The 19668-nt window shown below is 36.0% G+C and overlaps 1 protein-coding gene across 2 annotated transcripts in view; it reads right to left on the bottom strand.

Annotated features, from left to right (window-relative positions):
• The window catches only part of LOC127879234 (ribonucleoside-diphosphate reductase large subunit-like), a 65274-nt gene that overhangs the window by 40311 nt on the left and 5295 nt on the right, over nt 1-19668 (bottom strand). For both annotated transcript variants that reach the window (XM_052425975.1, XM_052425976.1), the window contains exons 2-4: nt 4879-4967; nt 3646-3823; nt 2462-2562 (exon numbers count right to left, since the gene is read on the bottom strand). In XM_052425975.1, coding sequence (XP_052281935.1) covers nt 2462-2562; nt 3646-3823; nt 4879-4967 — 368 coding nt within the window. The remainder of the gene's footprint in view (nt 1-2461; nt 2563-3645; nt 3824-4878; nt 4968-19668) is intronic.

The raw sequence follows: 19668 nt of genomic DNA, 5'->3' as shown, positions 1-19668 counted from the left end.
TTATAGGATATATACATTTTCAAAAGTGAGCTGCAATGTGATTGAGAAAACCAATTGGAATGATGCATACTGCTACATGTTATTGCAATCTATTCCAAATGACAATCCCAAGTGTGCCCTGTTGAAAAAAGAAACAAAATGAAATGAAAATATAATTACCTTTAGATCAGCTACCATTAATAGTAAAACAAGAGTGCCAAACTGTCACAAGATACGCCCGTTTTAAGACTTTGGACAACTTGATAACTTTACCATGACCCATATTTGAACTTGACCTACATATCATCTAGACACAACTTCTGACCAAAGTTGGTGAAGATCTGATGAAAACTACTTCAATTAGAGAGCAGACACCATGCTAAATGCTTGAAATGCACTACGGGACCTCGTGACCTAGTTTTTAACCTGGCAAGACCCATATTTGAACTTGACCTACATGTAGATATTGTCTAGACACAACTTCTGACCAAAGTTGGTGAAGATCGGATGAAAACTACTTCAATTAGAGAGCACTTGCTAAATGCTTGAAATGGTTTAAGTGACCCTGTGACCTAGTTTTTTGACCTGGAATGACCCATATTCCAACTTGACCTAAATACTGTCTAGATACAACTTCTGACCAAGTTTGGTGAAGATTGGATGAAAACTACTTCAATTAGAGAGTGGACACCATGCTAAATGCTTGAAATGCACTAAGTGACCCTGTGACCTAGTTTTTGACCCAGCATGACCCATATTCGAACTTGACCTAGATATTGTCTAGATACAACTTCTGACCAAGTTTGGTGAAGATCGGATGAATACAATTTGAATTAGAGTCCGGACAAAGTGGCGCCGTTGAAAATGCACTAATTGACCCTATGACCTAGTTTTTGACCCGGCATGACCCATATTCGAACTTGGCCTATATATCAACTAGATGCAACTGCTGACCAAGTTTGGTGAAGATCGGATGAATACAATTTGAAATAGAGTCCGGACAAAGTGGCCCCTTTGAAAATGCACTTATTGACCCTATGACCTAGTTTTTGACCCGGCATGACCCATATTCGAACTTGGCCTAGATATCAACTAGATGCAACTGCTGACCAAGTTTGGTGAAGATCGGATGAATACAATTTGAATTAGAGTCCGGACAAAGTGATGCCTTCCGCCCGCCGCCCGCCGCCAAGGGGTTTCACATAATACGTCCCGTATTTATACGGGCGTATAAAAATCAGTGCGATTGCTTTAGGTTGTACAAAATTAGTGTGATGATCCTTGTGTACCAAGTCGGACAAGCTCATTTATGGCCATTTTTTACTTTTGAACTCCATATGTGACCTTGACCTTAAAGATATCGACGTAATTCTTTCGTATGACACACCGTCCAATGATTGTGAACAAATGTACAGAGTAATTTTAAAATCTCACAATAAATGACATAGTAATGGCCCAGACAATATCATTTATGGCCATTTTTTAACCTTTGAACTCAAACTGTGACCTTGACGTTGCAGATATCGACATAATTCTTTCGCATGACACATCATCAAATGATGGTAAACAAATGAGCCAAATGAACGACATGGTTATGGGCCGGACAAGGTCATTTATGGCCATTTTTTTACCTTTGAACTCAACGTGTGACCTTGACGTTGCAGATATGGACGTAATTGTAATTTTGTCACATGACACATCGTCCAATGATGGTGAACAAATGTTCCAAATGAAATTAAAATCTGACAATGAAAAACATAGTTATGGGCCGGACCAGGTCATTTATGGCCATTTTTTACCTTTGAACTCAAAGTGTGACCTTGACCTTGGCAAAGTCATGGCCCGGACAAGCTCAGTTATGGGCATTTAGACTTTTGAACTCCAAGTGTGACCTTGACCTAGGAGATATCGACGTAATTCTTTCGCGCGACACACCGTCCCATGATGGTGAACAAATGTACCAAGTCATTTTAAAATTTAGCGATAAATGACATAGTTATGGTCCGGACAAGCATTTTGACCTTTGAACTTCAGTGTGACCTTGAAGATATAGACGTACTTCTTTCGCGCGACACACCGTCCCATGATGGTGAACAAATGTACCAAGTCATTTTAAAATTCAACAATAAATGACATAGTAATGGTCCGGACAAACTTTCGGTTTAAAACGCACTAAGTGACCCTGCGACCTCGTTTTTGACCCGACATGACCCATATTTAAACTTGACCATGACATCATCTAGATACAACTTCTGACCAAGTTTGGTGAAGATCGGATGAAATTTTCGGGACAGACAGACCGACAAAGTGACTCCTATATATAGCCCCCATTACCAGTAATGGGGTTATAATTATTTAGTGCTCTTGTGTACTTTCTGTACTTGACTCTCAGCATGGTCTTCTACAACTGTATCACTAGGCACATTCAACGACAATTTATGCTTCAAAACTGTTTAATAGTGTTTAAGACTATTGTTTGTACCTCTGCATTGTCTTGTATAATTTTATGGACTTCATCAGAGATCATAGGCGAGTGTTTTCCAGTTTTGGGGTTCACCCAATTATGTAGGTCGTCCATCACCTCTGCAAAAATACGCATTATATGCAAAATTAAAACTTAACAAATAAGAGCTGTAACACATATAATGAAAACAAGAAGGCCATGGGCCCTAAGGAGCTCAACTGCAGCCCTATTCAACTATTAAAACAATGCAAAAGTAATTAATGGCCACCCAAACTTAGCAAACATCATTCTTCTTCATTGAAGGAGAAAATAAATGGTTTAATAGTAACTGTTGTATCTGCCAAACATTTAAAAATCAGATCAGGGGTTTTGCTGCCTATCACCATCATTTGTTGCGACAAATTTTTTAAAGAGGCGAATTTCATTAGTGATGATTACCGACACTATAATTTTAGTCTGTGCTAATCTGTATCACAAGAAATGTGATCTGGTACATTACTGGAGCATATCAAGTCATCAGATTGGTATAAACAAGCCCCAGGCACATTATCAGATCTGTAATAGGCCTTTTGTTCCCGATGAGCGACATCATGTGAAAGATTATCTGTAAGGCAGTCTCTACCAAACATGGCCTCACGGACGGACATGTCTTGTAACACAATTTAAGGTCCGGCCTTAAGCATAGAAAAACTTGTGTTTTGGGATTTGATTTCTAATTTGAAAACAGCTTGTCCTCAATCATAATGAAATTTATCATGAATAGGGGCAGACAGTTGTTATTTCATCAAATACAGATATTGTTTGCGAGGACAATTTAGCAATTGCAAAAGAAGCGTTATTTTGTCATATATTTTTGCGAGCAAATTGTCAACAATGATGACACTAGTTGAGAAGTTGAAATAAAGTGTTATAAAATAGACATCTCCTATTATTAACAATTATCATGTAACATTTTAATCATGAGAATGGAGTTTATGCTACTTCATTCTGACTGACAGAAATCTGTCTATATAAATTATTGTAAGGGTTAATATTATTATGGATAAGATGGATTCAATTAGTTTCAATCAATGAAACTTGTGGTGACAACCTTTTTTTACTTTATTTAATCCCTTTATATACTCGTTTTGCACTTGAACTTTTAAGTTAATTTTACTGTGACAGTCAGTCATACATTCTGACAAGCAGTTCCATATGCATACCACTGAAGACTTTCTTGGTTTCCTTGTGCAAATTGGACACGGCTATCCTGGCTGCCAGGTGGGCGTAGTCTGGGTGCTTGGTTGTCATGGTAGCGGCAGTTTCAGCCGCCAGGTTGTCCAGCTCCACTGTGGTGACCCCCTGGTAGAGTCCATTGATCACCTTCAGCGTGATCTCAGCCTGTGCGCATAGTGGAAAAACAGTCTGTATCTTACATACAGGTACAGTTAATACAAAAATGTATATGTCCCCAAATGTGTGCCAAGATTATCGTAAAAATCAACTTGTATACTGAGAAGTGTGAAAACAATCTAACAGAAAACAGCGGAGGTATCCATTTTATGCAACATGAGTGAAAACTTTTTAATAATGAGGTAAAATCTAAATGCATTATATTATGTAAAAAGTGCCGCATCAAACCAAATTTGATCAGGTGTTTTCCTGCTATTTAAAAAAGGCCGTGCAACTTACCCAGCGATTTTTCAATGAGAATAAAATACTAATTTCCTAATTGCTGTCAAAAAATCTCAAGTCAAGGTTTGTGATTTTTATAAATTAAATGCAACATCAAGTTAAACTTCCTATGCAGCCTTATGGCTTGAATTTAAGAAAATAAAGAATTGGAAACATCTAGCTATTAATTGAAGTATTTCATTTTGGGAGCAAAAAAAAAACACCAATTTCCCTATATGAAGACTTCATGACGCAAATTTTCCCAAAATAAGATATTTTCGTGCACAAATTTCCCAATCGGGCTGGTACCAGTACATTTCCCAATTGGGAAAAAGTAGCTGGGACCCAATCCTAAAGCAAACCTACCCGATCCCAAGCGGAAGTTGCAAAAAAAATCCCAATGCCCCCCAAATATACATATACACAACTTTTTTAGAAAGCAGCGTCCAATGATAATTATATCTGACTTTTATTTCATTGACATCAAACAAAGTATATAAATATATATTATATGATATTGTTCTTGTAATTTAAATTATAAAGAACAGTTAAATTAAATAAATATTGCACTTTTTCTCAAAATGGTCAGGAAATGGCCTTATGTGTCAATATTTTTTTGTATTTTTTTCCCCCAATTTTGCCAATTTAAGAAATACCAGTTTTACCACACTCTTTTTCCCAAAATGGCTAGGAAAACACCTGATGATACTTAGAATTTCAATCGCTTTAGTTTGAAAACAGTAAACAGGTAAACAATTTCAAGGTATCCAATCTGCACATACCGGGTCAACAAATTCAGGATGAAGTCCGTAACACAACTTTTGTATGCGTGAGGTGATCTTGTCAAACATGACCTTCTCTGTTCTGCCATCTGAAGTATTAATCAAGTCGAAGGCATCAAAACATGGTCCTTGGAAACAATTAATAGTCATGCCCCTTTTGTAAAACATCTTTAATAAATGAATGAAATATAGAGATCAAATATTGAAAGCGCATGTTTTTGAAGTCGGGTGTAATATTTGTTCATTAATAAAACAAGATGTGTTTGTGAAACACTATGCCCCCCCCCCCCATATATTTGACCTTTGAAATTGAAGTATGACCTTGACCAGGGTTCTCAATGAGAGCCGGCCGCCGGTCGAATCAGCCGTTTGAAATCCGATTTTGGCCAGTTGAAAATCGCTCACATTCGGAAAATTGGCAATTGACTTTTCGAAATTTGCTTGTCTTTTCGGTAATTTTGCTCCTTTTTGCTATTATTTGTTCCCTCTTGCTTGCTTTTTTTGTGTTAATGCAAAGTTTTTGTTGTGAAGGTTTGTTTTAATTCAGTTACGTTTTAAGCTATAAGTGTCATGCAAAATGTGCATGGCAATGACAGAAATGGTGACAGGGCTGATTAGTTAATGTCCAGAAATATGAGCTACAATTTTACAAAAGTAATAAAGATATTTTTTTATTTATCTTATGTTTATTAAAAAAGCTAAAATTCATAAAATGCACACAAAAATGCTCAAATGTAAGTGCCTGGTTGACCATTAAAATTAAGCCATAAAATGGCCCAAAATGCAGGAAATCAAGTGCTCAATTTTAAAAGAAGCAACCCATGCGAAAGACATCGGACCTCGGACATTTCCGATAAAATTTGCCGAGGTCCTGTATTTTTCTCGACTTTGTCGGACCTTGTGTCCAACCATAAATAGATTGTGTGTTTTGGTAAAGCAATGAAAACAAAACTAGAATATGAACAAATACCGATTTCAATGCTCAAAACCAAAATATGACCAGTATTGATGCTATAATGTGTTTAAGAATTTTATAAACACAATCGTCCGCCATTTTATGCAAGCGCTTATGAAAAGTGAATTTTTGGATGGGATCATTTCCATTTAACATGCGTTAATCAAATGACGCAATGTGCGAGAATATTTATATTCACTGGTCATATTTCGTTATAACGACCAATCAATGAGCGACTTTAATTTAATTTATTATTCATAAATTTACGTATTTTGTCTATAGTTTCAATGTGTCAATAATAATTCGTTGTTTACATTAATGCCGATGTATTTTTTTATTTTAAAATACTACATGCACCGAGTTGCGCATCTATATATAGATAAAAGTTACGGCACATGGTCTGTTTTGACACTCACTCTTAAACCTTTCCATGCGTGAAACTCAACTCTGTCAGCAAAAATTTCGCGCTCTTATTAAAACACAGGCTTTACATGGCATCATGTGTAGTGAATGGTGCAGATGCCAGTCTGCGAAATAAGCACACGCCCGTTGGCCTGGGCGTGTAAATTATAGCTCGGGCCTATTAAAATTGCCATATTGTACGCCCGTCGGGCCAGTAGAAATTCCGTGTATCAATATTGTTTCATTTTTAAGTGTGATAAAAGTCATTATTTTGTGAGTACTTCGCGAAGATTTCCGACAGAACTTGGTCCATACATTCAACGGTCATTTTCGAGTCGTAACACAGTTTAATAAGCTACGCTTAAAAACACAGCATAAGAAAAAAGTCAACATGTATGATAAAAGTATGCCATCTTTGCCTTCACTTGTCAAGTAAACTTCTGGAAAATAACTATCAGGTTGCTTGTTTTACAGGATATGGTTTTTGACTAAGAGGATCTCCAGGATTGTCATGACACCTTATCAGTGATCGCTCCGCCCACTTAATCACGTGGCTCAGCATGAAGAAAACCTAGACAAGCTAACACCAAAATGGCTTCTTTGCCTATAGACTGCATATAGATTTACGCGATATTCCGGATGATTTTATGGACTTGTTTAACACCATATTACACGTGTAAAGGGGTTGATGCAATTTAGTTATTCTGCAAATGCAAAAAATATACGATTAAAGAGAACATCAGCTATTTATAACGGGTAAATCGGTACATTAAACACGCTCTCAAACGCTTGCGCGCTTCCCGAAATCGAACCCATTATTACGTGTAATGGTGGTATTTGCAATAAATTAACACTTCACCGGTATTTACCCGTGTTATTAACAAAATTATTACAGAAACATTCCCCCCTACCCGTGTATTTGACACGAAATAGCGCTTTATAACTGGGAATTCGGTGAAGTTTTACGCGCTTTCTGACGCCGGGTGGGTACCTCAATCCCACATGTTATTGCGTATAAAAGTGATATTAATCATATTAAACATTGCTTATGGGACATTTATCAATCACTATAATTTAAAGCGCAAAACCAACACAGTACATTTGGACATTGTCTAATATAAAATTAGCGTTGTATGAAAGGGAATACGGTCAGGCTATTATAAATAAATAAGGCTACCAATATCAGACGCTCGCGCAGGTACTGACTTCCGCGAAGTTACCGCATTTATTGGTTAACTTATATCAGTAATAATAACTCTTTTACAATAGCATTTATCGATACGTATTTATTACAAGAGTTCCGCGGTCGGAGATGACCGCATTGAAGCCGGATTTTTGATTTAAATGACAGGAAAGTACCTTTCGTGTTTTTGTCAATGCAATACTTAAATTACTGAAATATTGTTCAAAGGTCAAAATGAAATGTAAGTACTTTTCAAGGCATGAGCAAACCTTGTGTTATGTTTTGAATGCATGCATATACATGAACAACAATAACATTTAAGGTCACAAATATGAACTTGAATTGACAATTAGGAAAGTTTGATCTCAATTTTTTTATTAGCAAATTAGTAACATATTGTTTGAAGTTTCCATCAATTTCATTATCAAATGTAAGAAAATAAACTTTAACATTTTTACATTCAAGGTCACAGTGACCTTGACCTTCAAATGAATGACCTTGAAATGTCCAGTGGTTACTTACTAGTTCTGGCCAACCTTCATGTCAAGTTTCAAGACTCTAGGTCCAAGCATACCAAAGTTATAACAACTTTAACATTTTTATATTGAAGGTCACAGTGACCTTCACCTTCAAATGAATGACCTTGAAATGACCAGTGGTCATCTGTTAATCCTGGCCAACCTTCATGTCAAGTTTGAAGACTCTAGGTCCAAGCATACCAAAGTTATACCATGAAATAAGAACTTTAACATTTTTACATTCAAGGTCACAGTGACCTTGACCTTCAAATGAATGACCTTGAAATGACCAGTGGTTACTAACTAGTTATGGCCAACCTTCATGTCAAGTTTCAAGACTCTAGGTCCAAGCATACCAAAGTTATAACAACTTTAACATTTTTTATATTGAAGGTCACAGTGACCTTGACCTTCAAATGAATGACCTTGAAATGACCAGTGGTCATCTGTTAATCCTGGCCAACCTTCATGTCAAGTTTGAAGACTCTAGGTCCAAGCATACCAAAGTTATACCATGAAAGGTCCAAGCATACCAAAGTTATAACAACTTTAACATTTTTTATATTGAAGGTCACAGTGACCTTGACCTTCAAATGAATGACCTTGAAATGACCAGTGGTCATCTGTTAATCCTGGCCAACCTTCATGTCAAGTTTGAAGACTCTAGGTCCAAGCATACCAAAGTTATACCATGAAATAAGAACTTTAACATTTTCGAGCACGCCGCCCGCCCCCCCGCCCGCCCGCCCGACAACATCAATCTATAAGCCGAGATTTTTTCGAAAAAAATCCGGCTAAAAATAATAACAAAATGGTTTTCACTTGTTTCTGACACACACAGAAACGCGATTTTTAACGGGGATTTCGTAAAGTTACACGAATTGGGTACCAAAATTCTCAATTATTTTACATGCACACATAATACATACTTAATAATGCTTAGTTATTGCTTACCGGTATATGACATTTCAAGTTTGTGAAATAAATAAATGATATTTAAAGGGGATCTCGATAATTTTTAAGCTTCCACTCGCTCTTGTCAAGACCGCATTACCGCGTTGGAAATGGTATAAATTTCATTCATCTAACTTATCTTTCTGGATACCAAATGTCAGAGTTGCATTAACCCTTTTTACACCGTTTTTGCCATATTTCATTTCCGTTTTTTAATCCGAACAAAATATAGAAACTCGTTTAAAAAATGAGATCTAGGCATTCGAGCTCCTAGTGTGGATTAAAAGCGTTTATTGGTGACACCACATGAGCGCAAATGTGTAGATACCGTTAATAAGATAATAAATCACATGTCACCTTCAAATAACATGTATGATGTCAATTAAGTGCATTACTATCAGAGTAATAAAATACAGCATGAATTAGGCTTCATGCTGGGTTTTATTTCTCTAAGTAATGCAGATGAACCTCGCTTCTGACCAAGTAACTGATAAAACTATTTTAAAAAAGTGAAATATTATGTGATAATCAGATCGATAACATAAACTATTTAAATCTGCTAGTATATCCGATAAAAATATATTATAATTGTCTTTGACAGTGTTGACGTTCAGTTGTTCGTGGTGACGACAGCATGTATTTATACATCTCTCACAGTTCTCAAGATCTCTTTTCGGCTTTGGAAACGATATAAATTAAATGTCTCCAACTAATCTTTCAGGATATCGATTGTCCGAGTTACATAATCCCCATTGACACCGTTTAACCATTTTTAATCGTTTTTTTTAAGAGGAAAACAAAAGAAACTCATTGGAATAAAAGTGAACCTAAACATGTAGCTTGTCTAGAAAATGGCGGACAGGTCGTTGCTAACGAGTGCGCCGGATTAATCGATCGCTGATTGGTGGATCAATTCTAGTGGGCGGAGCGATCATAGATAAGGCGTCATGTCAATTGTAGTGATGATTAGATGAACGAAGTTGTTTATCACATGTTAAATACTTATAATCAATAAAGGACATAATTACATTGACTTGTTACACTACGCGACCCGTGATTTTTGCCGCGATTCTCGCATCACCGCAATCGATGCAACGTGACAAATTGCGGTGATTCCGAGCGACAAGAAAATTTGGGTGATGTCTCGGCGACCGTCGCGCGATGTATCTCGCCTTACGCAATCAGCGCGAATCACTGCAAACCGCCGTGGTTCACCTTTTTAAGAGATTTACATTAAGGGTTACACTACATTACATGTACATGTAACATATATGTATACACTTACATTATACATTGCAATAATAAAGCTTTTGTTGTTGTTGTATGCAATGGGCGTATTAGCTAAAATACTCCCGTTCCGACATGAACGTGATGTCGGAAGCTTTAACGGCTCCAAATTAATATAACAGCGCAGAAGAATGATCATGCAATAATTATTTAACATAACATGTAAACATTATTTAACTAATTGCATTAGCAGAATGTTTATTAAAACTTACAATCAATTATATTCCAGGCCCGAATACACTACCACTGTTCAAATTCCATATTGTTGCAATATACATGTAGCGTAGCACTGTGTAAATTGAAAGTTGCATAGTGTTTCGTCATTGGTCTGTTATAAATACCTTGTTTCTCTACATGGTATTTGATTTAGACGAAACTAATAATTTGGTAATTTACGATAAATATGATATAAGTTTTCCATTTAAACTTTGATCTTACCGTGTGTGTTAATTGACATTATTAATTATGTTAATACTTATTTTTGCATTTCATTAAGAATTATAACGTGTAGCCCTTTTGTTAACAGTGTTTAGCAAAATATTCGCGCCTTAAAACATGGGAAATTGTTTAAGTAACGCTTTCATTTAAAGGTTAAATGTAATCGGTAGATTACATCTAATTATTTGGACTAAAATATGCTCGTGTTACTCGCGTTACTTTCCGAGCGTTGTACATACATTCATAACGCTTGATAAGCCGGAAATCGGAAATACATTACTCAGTGATTTTTTTTGCTTTAATTTGTTACAGCCTGTGCCTTTTGAATTGGGAAAATTAGCGCGATAAACTGTGAAATTGGGAAAAATAGCGCGATAAACCATAAAATTGGGAAAAATGAAGCATTATAAATAGGATTATAAGTAACAGAAGTGATATTGTTTTTAAGTGCATGTTCAGGGAGTTTTCTAGAAAAGGAGTCTGGTCAAATTGTTTTTTTTTTTAAATCAATAAAAGTGGCAAGTTTGGGAATGATTTATGGACAAAAATGACTAAATTCAAGTTATATATTTTGTAAGATGTTTAAAAAATAAAGTTGAGACCTAGATTTAAGAAATCATAATTAAGTTATATGAGACTTCTTTCTAAAAAAAAAAAAAAAAAAAAAAAATATATTTTTTTTTTTTTTTTTTGGAAGTTGGGCTTTTTTTGGGAAATTTTGGTCAGAATTTTGGGAAAAAACGTGTTTTTTTGCGATTGGGAAGCAGCCGAAATTCGGCTGTAAATTTGAGCAAAAAAAATCACTGTTACTGTTCTATTTTTAAGTACATGTTATTATGACATCGTGGTAAATAATTTGTTGTTATTACATCATTGCCTATATATTAAAGCCGTTAAACATTGTGTTTGTTTTGCTGAAAAAACACACGAGTATATCAACGTAGCACTTAGCGTTCGCAGAGTTCAATAAATTTATGATGATGTATAATGCACATGCATTTCTCTGGGTTTTCACGCCAAAAACAAAAAACCCTCAACATTTGATTATTTAGTGTGTACTGTCCAGCGGGTGATAGTGTTTGTTCAAGTGTCTAATTGGCACTCTTTGTACGTGTTCAAACTGTTAAAAGATGTGACAATCACAGAAACAACAGGATGGCTCTGCCAATTAAGTGCGATAATGGATCAAATGGCATTGACAAAAAAATAACATTTTGGATATATTTTTCGGCGTTTACTCAGATGGTCTCTCACAACAAAACAACTATACAAGTCAAGGTATTATGTTTTACTTCTATCAGTAACGATACGGATAAGGCGTGTTTGATTTGAATTGACATTAAAAGAAATATCAAATTGTTGGCGATATAACTGTTTTAAAAATACCAAAGAAACATTTAACCGAAATCAACAGAATTCAATGTTCTCTGCGCTACGCAGTTTGTATAAAAAAATCAATACTTGCACACTCGTATACCTTGACCTTGTACATTGCCGCATAATTTTTGCGCTCTTTTGTCGGGAAATATACATGTACATGATGACTATATTGAAAGCATTTGTAAACGTCGTGTTAACATTAAAACATCGGAAGTGTGTTTCGGATTATATATTTTTATTCTCATTTGGGAATTTAACGGAACATTTATACTTATGGTATATTTGTTTTGAATTGTATATTAATTTGTTACAACGCTTTACGTGTGAAAAAAATGTTTTGATAATATTATGCATTAATAGCACAATTTCCAGGAGGAAAACGTTTTTACATGAAGGCGTATGACGCAATAAAACGTTTTTTTGTAAGATCGTATTGTATCAATCTAAATTTAAATACGCTCGTCCAATGAAAGCTGTGTCCCACATTATGCGCTGTACTCTATACACTTCTGAAAAATGGCGTAGTCATATGGTTGTTTTAATGAAATTCTCAAACATATTTACCGGCATAAATGTTCAAGATTATTTTTTTGATGTTGGATTATCGGATAATTGTGAACATTAGAAGCGTTATGTACATGTATAAAGTTATCGATACGATTCGGTTTCTATGCATGAATTGGCGAGTCATCGTTGTCACTGCGATCACGGCGAATTGCAGCGAATCACCACAACATTGAGGGGATTTAGCGCGAAGATTATCTTGCTCTCGCGCGACATCGGAGTGACGAGTCACGTGAAATCGCGGTGATTTTCCACCCAAAAAGCAAAATGCCCGCCTTGACTTCGCAAATTAGGAAAAAATCACGGGTCGCGTAGTGTATATTGTGTTGCAATTGTTTTTGCAATAGGCTTTACAGTTAACATACCCTGGATACAATTTTACTTTTAATAGATTAACTGCTATTGAAAGCTGAAACCCTTTAACAGGGTGTATATTTTAACAAATTTACTTTGGGCTAGTAATTTTGCTGCTGGGCTACTTGTCTTTACCATTCCAGTAGCCCGAATGGCTAGTGGATAAAATGAACTATTGTGAAGACTGAGATGCGTACAAATAGACTTAAATAATATTATCACGTGGCTGTAGAAAAAATGTGTTATTCAGTTCGAAAAATGGACATGTTGAAATATACTTCTATTTAAATTAAATTGTTACCGCATGCAATTTGTAACGGGTATTGTTTTCACAACTTACTAGCCATTAGTTATTAATTGCTTACCATTTGCATTTAATTTCTCATAGGGAACAGTCTGATTGTTTAAGTAATTGTTGGTAAAAAGGTGCGATGATACCTGACACCGTCTTTTATATACTGTTTAATTATAATTGGATATTGCGTAAATTTTATAACTGTGAGTTTTTGTAAATCAATCTCAGGGGTTCTGAAATATTTTAAGAGTCTACTTGTCCACGGACAAGTTGGACCCACAAATTCACTTGTCCGTACCAAAGAAGTACTTGTCCGTACTTTTAAGATAGATAAAGGAAAAGGTCATTACTAATTAAGCAAATAATACAAGCATACACTTTTGTTAACTTCTATTTTAAATTATAAACATAGTTAACTAGAAAATTCAAATGAACAAAAAATACAAGCAAGATGTCAGGGATTTCAATAGATTTTAAAAACCAGGAGTCAATGACCCCTGGACTGAAATTTTGAGGAGTCAAATTGAAAAATGGTGGGGTCAATTTTGAAGCGCGTTGTGTTTTTGTCTGTATTATTCAATTTTTTAGATAAAAATATGCTCTAAGATTAACACAATATCTTAAAAAGTTATACTGCTTTATTAAATAACAATACCATGATACATAACACAACATATTTTAATGAATTGGTACATTAAATATACTTCCTTATAACACATTTAAGTCTTTTAACACATTTAAATAATTTAAGATAGCTTTTCTAACAAAACAAAATCTAAATGCATGGAACATCTAGTATAACTGTTTATCCGAATACTTTACACATGTCCGAAATATGTACACTTTGGAATGCCTTACCTGTAGAAGTTTTACTTTAATAATCCAAATTTTTCTTGTTGTTATCGGGTTTAACAAACCAAATGTTTGTTAAATCCAGTTAATGCTTTCTCCACTATTGAATCGCCATCACATGCAATTTGAATCGCCAGCTTTGAATTGAACGCGGGTTGAATGTTAAGTCCGCCATTTACAATGTCGAAGGTCATGAGTCATGACGCAGCAATTTAATTCTACTCGGATAATTGATATCTAATCGAGAAAATGTGTTTTCTCAATGTTTATGTGTAGTATTATAACTTGTTAGTATAAAAATGAACTGTGATTCCAGTTTATATAAGATGGGTGTTACTCGTTATTATCGGTGGATTAACAACTGACAAAACTCGCTGGACTTAGATCTACTATTGGATCTACGTAATTAAAAGACCTTTGATCAATATGGTTTTTACTTTAATTAATTTTGCCGACTTTCTTTAACCGTGCCATCTGAAAAGTCTGCAAAAAACCCTGCAATTATCGGATGGTCAATCAATTATCACGTAATCACTGCTGCTAATTACCCAGTTAGTGGGCACGCACTATTTATACGGTGACATGTGTATTGGAAGAGATGAGATAAGATAAACAACGCCCAGGGTATTCCCTCGATTATAGACCGAGTTTCAAATACTGAAACATTAATTTCAATTAGGAGCACAGCGGGATTTATTACCATGGAACTCGAGATGTTAACTGACTGACGCACGGGTCAAATTTTCGACGCGTCAAAATGACGCACAGCAGAAAAGAGGGTTGCGTCAAAAATGAGTCATTTTTAATTTGCTCGCGTCAAAACGCAGGATTCTGCGTCTATTGAAATCCCTGAAGATGTGCATATAATAAGATCACGTTTAAGTCACACATGATACCATCTCGGATATTTAATAATCTCAACATGACTAGACAATTCACTTGAAATAAAATAATCTCCGTTAATTGTAAGTATATAATTATCCGCTAATTAAGGAAACTCCTTACAAAGTTTACATTTACACACATCGGCAACGTTTTCAAGCCAAGGAAAATCAATTAGCCAAGACTCAACAAATTCTCGTTTCCGCTTGGCGTCGTATGTTTATCATATTCATACTTGGCTTTTCTCTTCTTTTCCGACGCCGAACTGATTTTATCATTGGTCTGATTAGCGTCATGGCTTGACGTTGAAGTGGTTTTATTATATATAAATCGAATGCAGGTCGTTAGAACATGTATGCGGCCATTTGCTATGTACGAAAAGTGTTACCTAATGCGTGATTGGCTGTTGCTATACACATGTGTGCTGGATTCTCTATTAAAATTGTTTTCTTATGCGTGATTGGCTGTTGCTATATATACTCGTGGACTGGTGTACTACATTAAATAATTATTATCGGAAAATAACCTACCTCCAGTTGAAAAAGTGTGCCAGTCCGCAGATTAATCATAAGCTATTTATATAAACTTTCGTTTTTGATTTTCAGAAAATAGAGTAGTTTCGTTCTCGAAAAAAAATTACCACTGAAATTTTACTTGTCCCCTGACAAGTCAGCTTTCAAAAACTGCTTGTCCAGAAGGTGAAATTGACGACTTGGACAACTCGGACAGCATATTTCAGAACCCCTGAATCTGCGATAAACGCTTACTTCAAGACTGACATTAATCAAAAATAATGATGCCAGTTGTTCGAAACCCGGGTAAATTTAAACCATGGTATTGGTTAAGTGTTGATGCATTATGTTGGTTAAATTTAACCAGCGTTTTGTCTGGAGAAACTTTACCCTGGTCTTATGGTTGGCTAAAATTTATCCATGTAAACAAACGAAAGGACGAATTGTATTTGTATACTAATCCATGTAAGAATAGCCAAACATTTTTTAATGTTGTGTTAAATGATGATTAAATGCGGAGTCGATATTGGTTCAAATGAAAATGTTTATAGAATTTGTAATTTCATTGGCGGAAATATCGCAACTTTGACAAGGCATTCCATGTTTATATACCATGCTCACTTTAACGTATACAAATGACAGGTTCGAAATAATTTGTTTTCTTTAAGCTGGGTTCACACTGCCGATCAGATCAACTTGATCAAGCCTGACCAAGCGGTGGGGTACTGGTCTGGTTCAGTCGACATGAGTGGTCAGGGGCGGTCCGCATTGGTCGGGCTTCCTACCCGATATTTTTTGACATGTCAAAAAATGTCGAGTAGGAAATGGGCCTAGAAGCGCTTGGGAAGTGGTCGTGTATTAGTGGAGTAGAAGATCGAGTTGATTGTGAAACGATCGTTTGGCGATCAGATTGCAGGGCCCTCACACTACTTTGGGGGAAGGGGTCCGCAGCCCTTAGGAGGGGGAATTTTCGCGGCGTTTCCCTTTTTGGGGGATTTTTTTACTTACTCTCTCATTATTTCATTTGTACATGTTTGCACTATATCCATTGCATTTTTCATAATTTAGTATGTTTGAAAAGATTAAATTGAAATAGAATTGAGATATAATAATCATGAGACACATCTTTCTATTAAAAAAAAAAAAAAAAAAAAAAAAAAATTTTTTTTTTTTTTTTTTTTTTAGGGGGAATTTTTCCCCTCAAAAGGAAAAAAAAGTATACTTTTCAGGTGGGGGACTGCCACCGAAATTCGGCGGCAGATTTGATAGATTGAGGGCCCTGGATTGACATCTTTTACACGATCTGTACCCGATCAACTCGACCTCTATCCCGCGTTATTTTAGATCGCAAAAATGATCCATTCAATTTGATGTACAGATTTACTAGACTGATACCTGACGGCTACTCAACTGTACACGATCACTTCCCGATTGCTATTCGACCATACACATGATCTTTACCCGATCCGCTCGACCTCTACCCGAGTTATTTTAGATCGCTTTGTACGACTGTAGTACGATCATCACGATCTGGTCGTGTTAAGATCTGGTGGCGATCAAGCTGAGGTCCACTTGGTCGAGCTGATATCGTATAGGGCTCGCGTTAGGTCGAGGTGATCGAGCGGAAATAGAAAGATGTTTGAGTGGACGTCGTGAATGATTCCTGTGGGGGTCGTGTGTTATCGACAAGAGGTCGAGAAAAAGTCGTGTAAACCCTTTTTAGTCGAGCTTGGTCGGGAAATTTTGGTGATTGGGATGATCGAGTTGATTGGATACAATACAAAACAAGGGACAAAATTGTCACAAAACCAGATTTTCATTGTGAAAAAAAATCTGATAAAGGGAGACAACTCAAACTGAACTTTTGAAATGAACAAACAAAATTAACCCTCTTTGTAAATTTGTTTTAAAATAAATATATTTTTAGTAGTGGAGACCTTGACATTGGAGATATTGACGTGATTATTTCGTGCGACACACCGTCCCATGATTGTGAACAAATGTGCCAAATGATTTTAAAATATTATAATGAATGACATAGTTATAGCCCAGACAAGCTCATTTATGGCTATATTTTACCTTTGAACTCAAAGTGTGACCTTGACCTTGGAGATATTGACGTTATTTTTTTGCGCGACACACCGTCTAATGATGGTTAACAAATGTGCCAAATGATTTTAAAATCTCACAATGAACGACAAAGTTATGGCCCGGACAAGCTTGTTCCGCCCACCCGCCAGCCAGCCAGCCCGCCCGCATTCGCCAATCTAATAACCAGTTTTTTCCTTCGGAAAACCTGGTTAAAAAACATGGTTGTTTTATTGATCTATAAACATCCAATGGATTGAATATAACTGATTTAAAATTTAAGTTTTTATATTATTATTAAATCTTGTTTCCAGAATATGCTTGACGACATGTCGGCCATTTTGCTTTTACAATGGATTATGGGATAAGTGTAAAAGTTAACAAGAGCCAGTTGTTCGAAACCTGGGTAAATTTGAACTCTGGGATAAATGTCGGATGAATTTAACCAAGGGTTAATTATTTGGTTAAGTGTTGTTGCATCATGTTGGTAAAATTTATCCAGCTTTTTGTCTGGATAAATTTAACCCTGGTCTAATGGTTGGTTATAATTTATCCATGTAAACAAACAAAATAGCCGAATTTTATATGTATCGTATTTATATGTATCGTAATCCACGTAAAAATCCCAAAATTCTTTGAATGTTGTGTTATATGACGATGAAATGCGGAATCGATATCCGTTAAATTAAAATGTTAAAAGAATGTGTATTTTAAATGGCGGAAATATCGAAACTTCTACAAAGCATTCCATGCTTATATACCATGCTTGCTATAACGTTTACAAATAGCAGGTTCGAAATAATTCGCTTTCTTAAAACTCATGATCGCGTTAAAGATTAATTATACACGTTTCCATTCGCTATTTATTTACAGAATCACGTAAAATGCCAAATACAATACATAAAATACATACTTGTTTCAATGATCTATAAACATTTAATGGATTGAATATAACTGATTTAAAATTTACGATTTATAATGTTTTCAAATCTTTTTCCCAGAATATGCTGTCCTATTTATAGCTTGACGACATGTCGGCCATATTGCTTTTACAATGGATTATGGGATATGTGTAAAAGTTAACCAGTGGATAAATTTACCCAACATGGATAATTATCCAGCCTGGGTGAATATTTCCAGCAACGCATTATATCCAGCCTGGTTAGTTACCCAGCTTGGATAACTTTAACCCGCGGTTAGCACTAACCAAGGGTTAAAATAACCTAATGTACGAACAACTGGGCCCAAGTGGATAAATTTACCCAACATGGTTAGTTATCCAGCCTGGATATATTTCCAGCAACGCATTTATCCAGTCTAGTTAGTAACCTAGCTTGGATAACTCAAACCGGGGGTTAGCGCTCACCAAGGGGATAAAATAACATAGTGTACCAGTCTTCGAAATTAGCACACGCCCAATCGCCCGTGGCGAGTAAAATTACTGCCGGGCACATACAAAAATTCACGTTTGTGGCCCGCCGGGCATGTAAATTATTGAAGCCAATTGACAGTTTATAAAAAAAAAATCGTAAGCGGTTCTTGATATTTGCAGATCTATTTTTCAATTTTGCGAACAAACACCTTGCCGTAAGTTGTAAAACAATGAAATTTGATTGGTTTAACAACACGCACCTGCTTGCACACGTCATCATTATTGTTTTTGACCGATGCAGTTCGGTCACATTCGGTTCTTATCGACGGTTTCTCTAGACATTAATCCAGAAGATGCTTTTTGAATCGATCATTTCAATCAAGTAAAACGCTTCCGTTTTTGTCAATGTAAACAAATGTCATTGTCGACATAGAGGCTATGCAGTATCTTAGGTATGTTGATGGGGCTAAGCCCGATAAAGCACTTCCAAAATAGACAAGAGCACCGCCTTGCGGGTGCAGACCGCTCATCTATTTTCTTTTTAAAGGTGAAGGGACTCTCATTTTCAATCACAAAGGAGGGAGGGGTGGAGTGAAGAGCGGTGCATTGTGTGGGGGTGTGGACATTTATAACATTTTCTTCCAAAAATGCGGAAAAAAAAATCGGGGGGGGGGGGGGGGGGGGGGGGGGGGGGTGGGGTGATTCTTGGGTGCGATGGTTGGACGGTATTTCAAACATAAAATAATAAAAATAA

This window comes from Dreissena polymorpha, chromosome 4 (genome assembly GCF_020536995.1).
Source record: "Dreissena polymorpha isolate Duluth1 chromosome 4, UMN_Dpol_1.0, whole genome shotgun sequence".
Classification (NCBI taxonomy): domain Eukaryota; kingdom Metazoa; phylum Mollusca; class Bivalvia; order Myida; family Dreissenidae; genus Dreissena; species Dreissena polymorpha.
The sequence above is the reverse complement of the archived record's forward strand: the minus strand, read 5'-3'. Positions and strand labels throughout refer to the sequence as shown.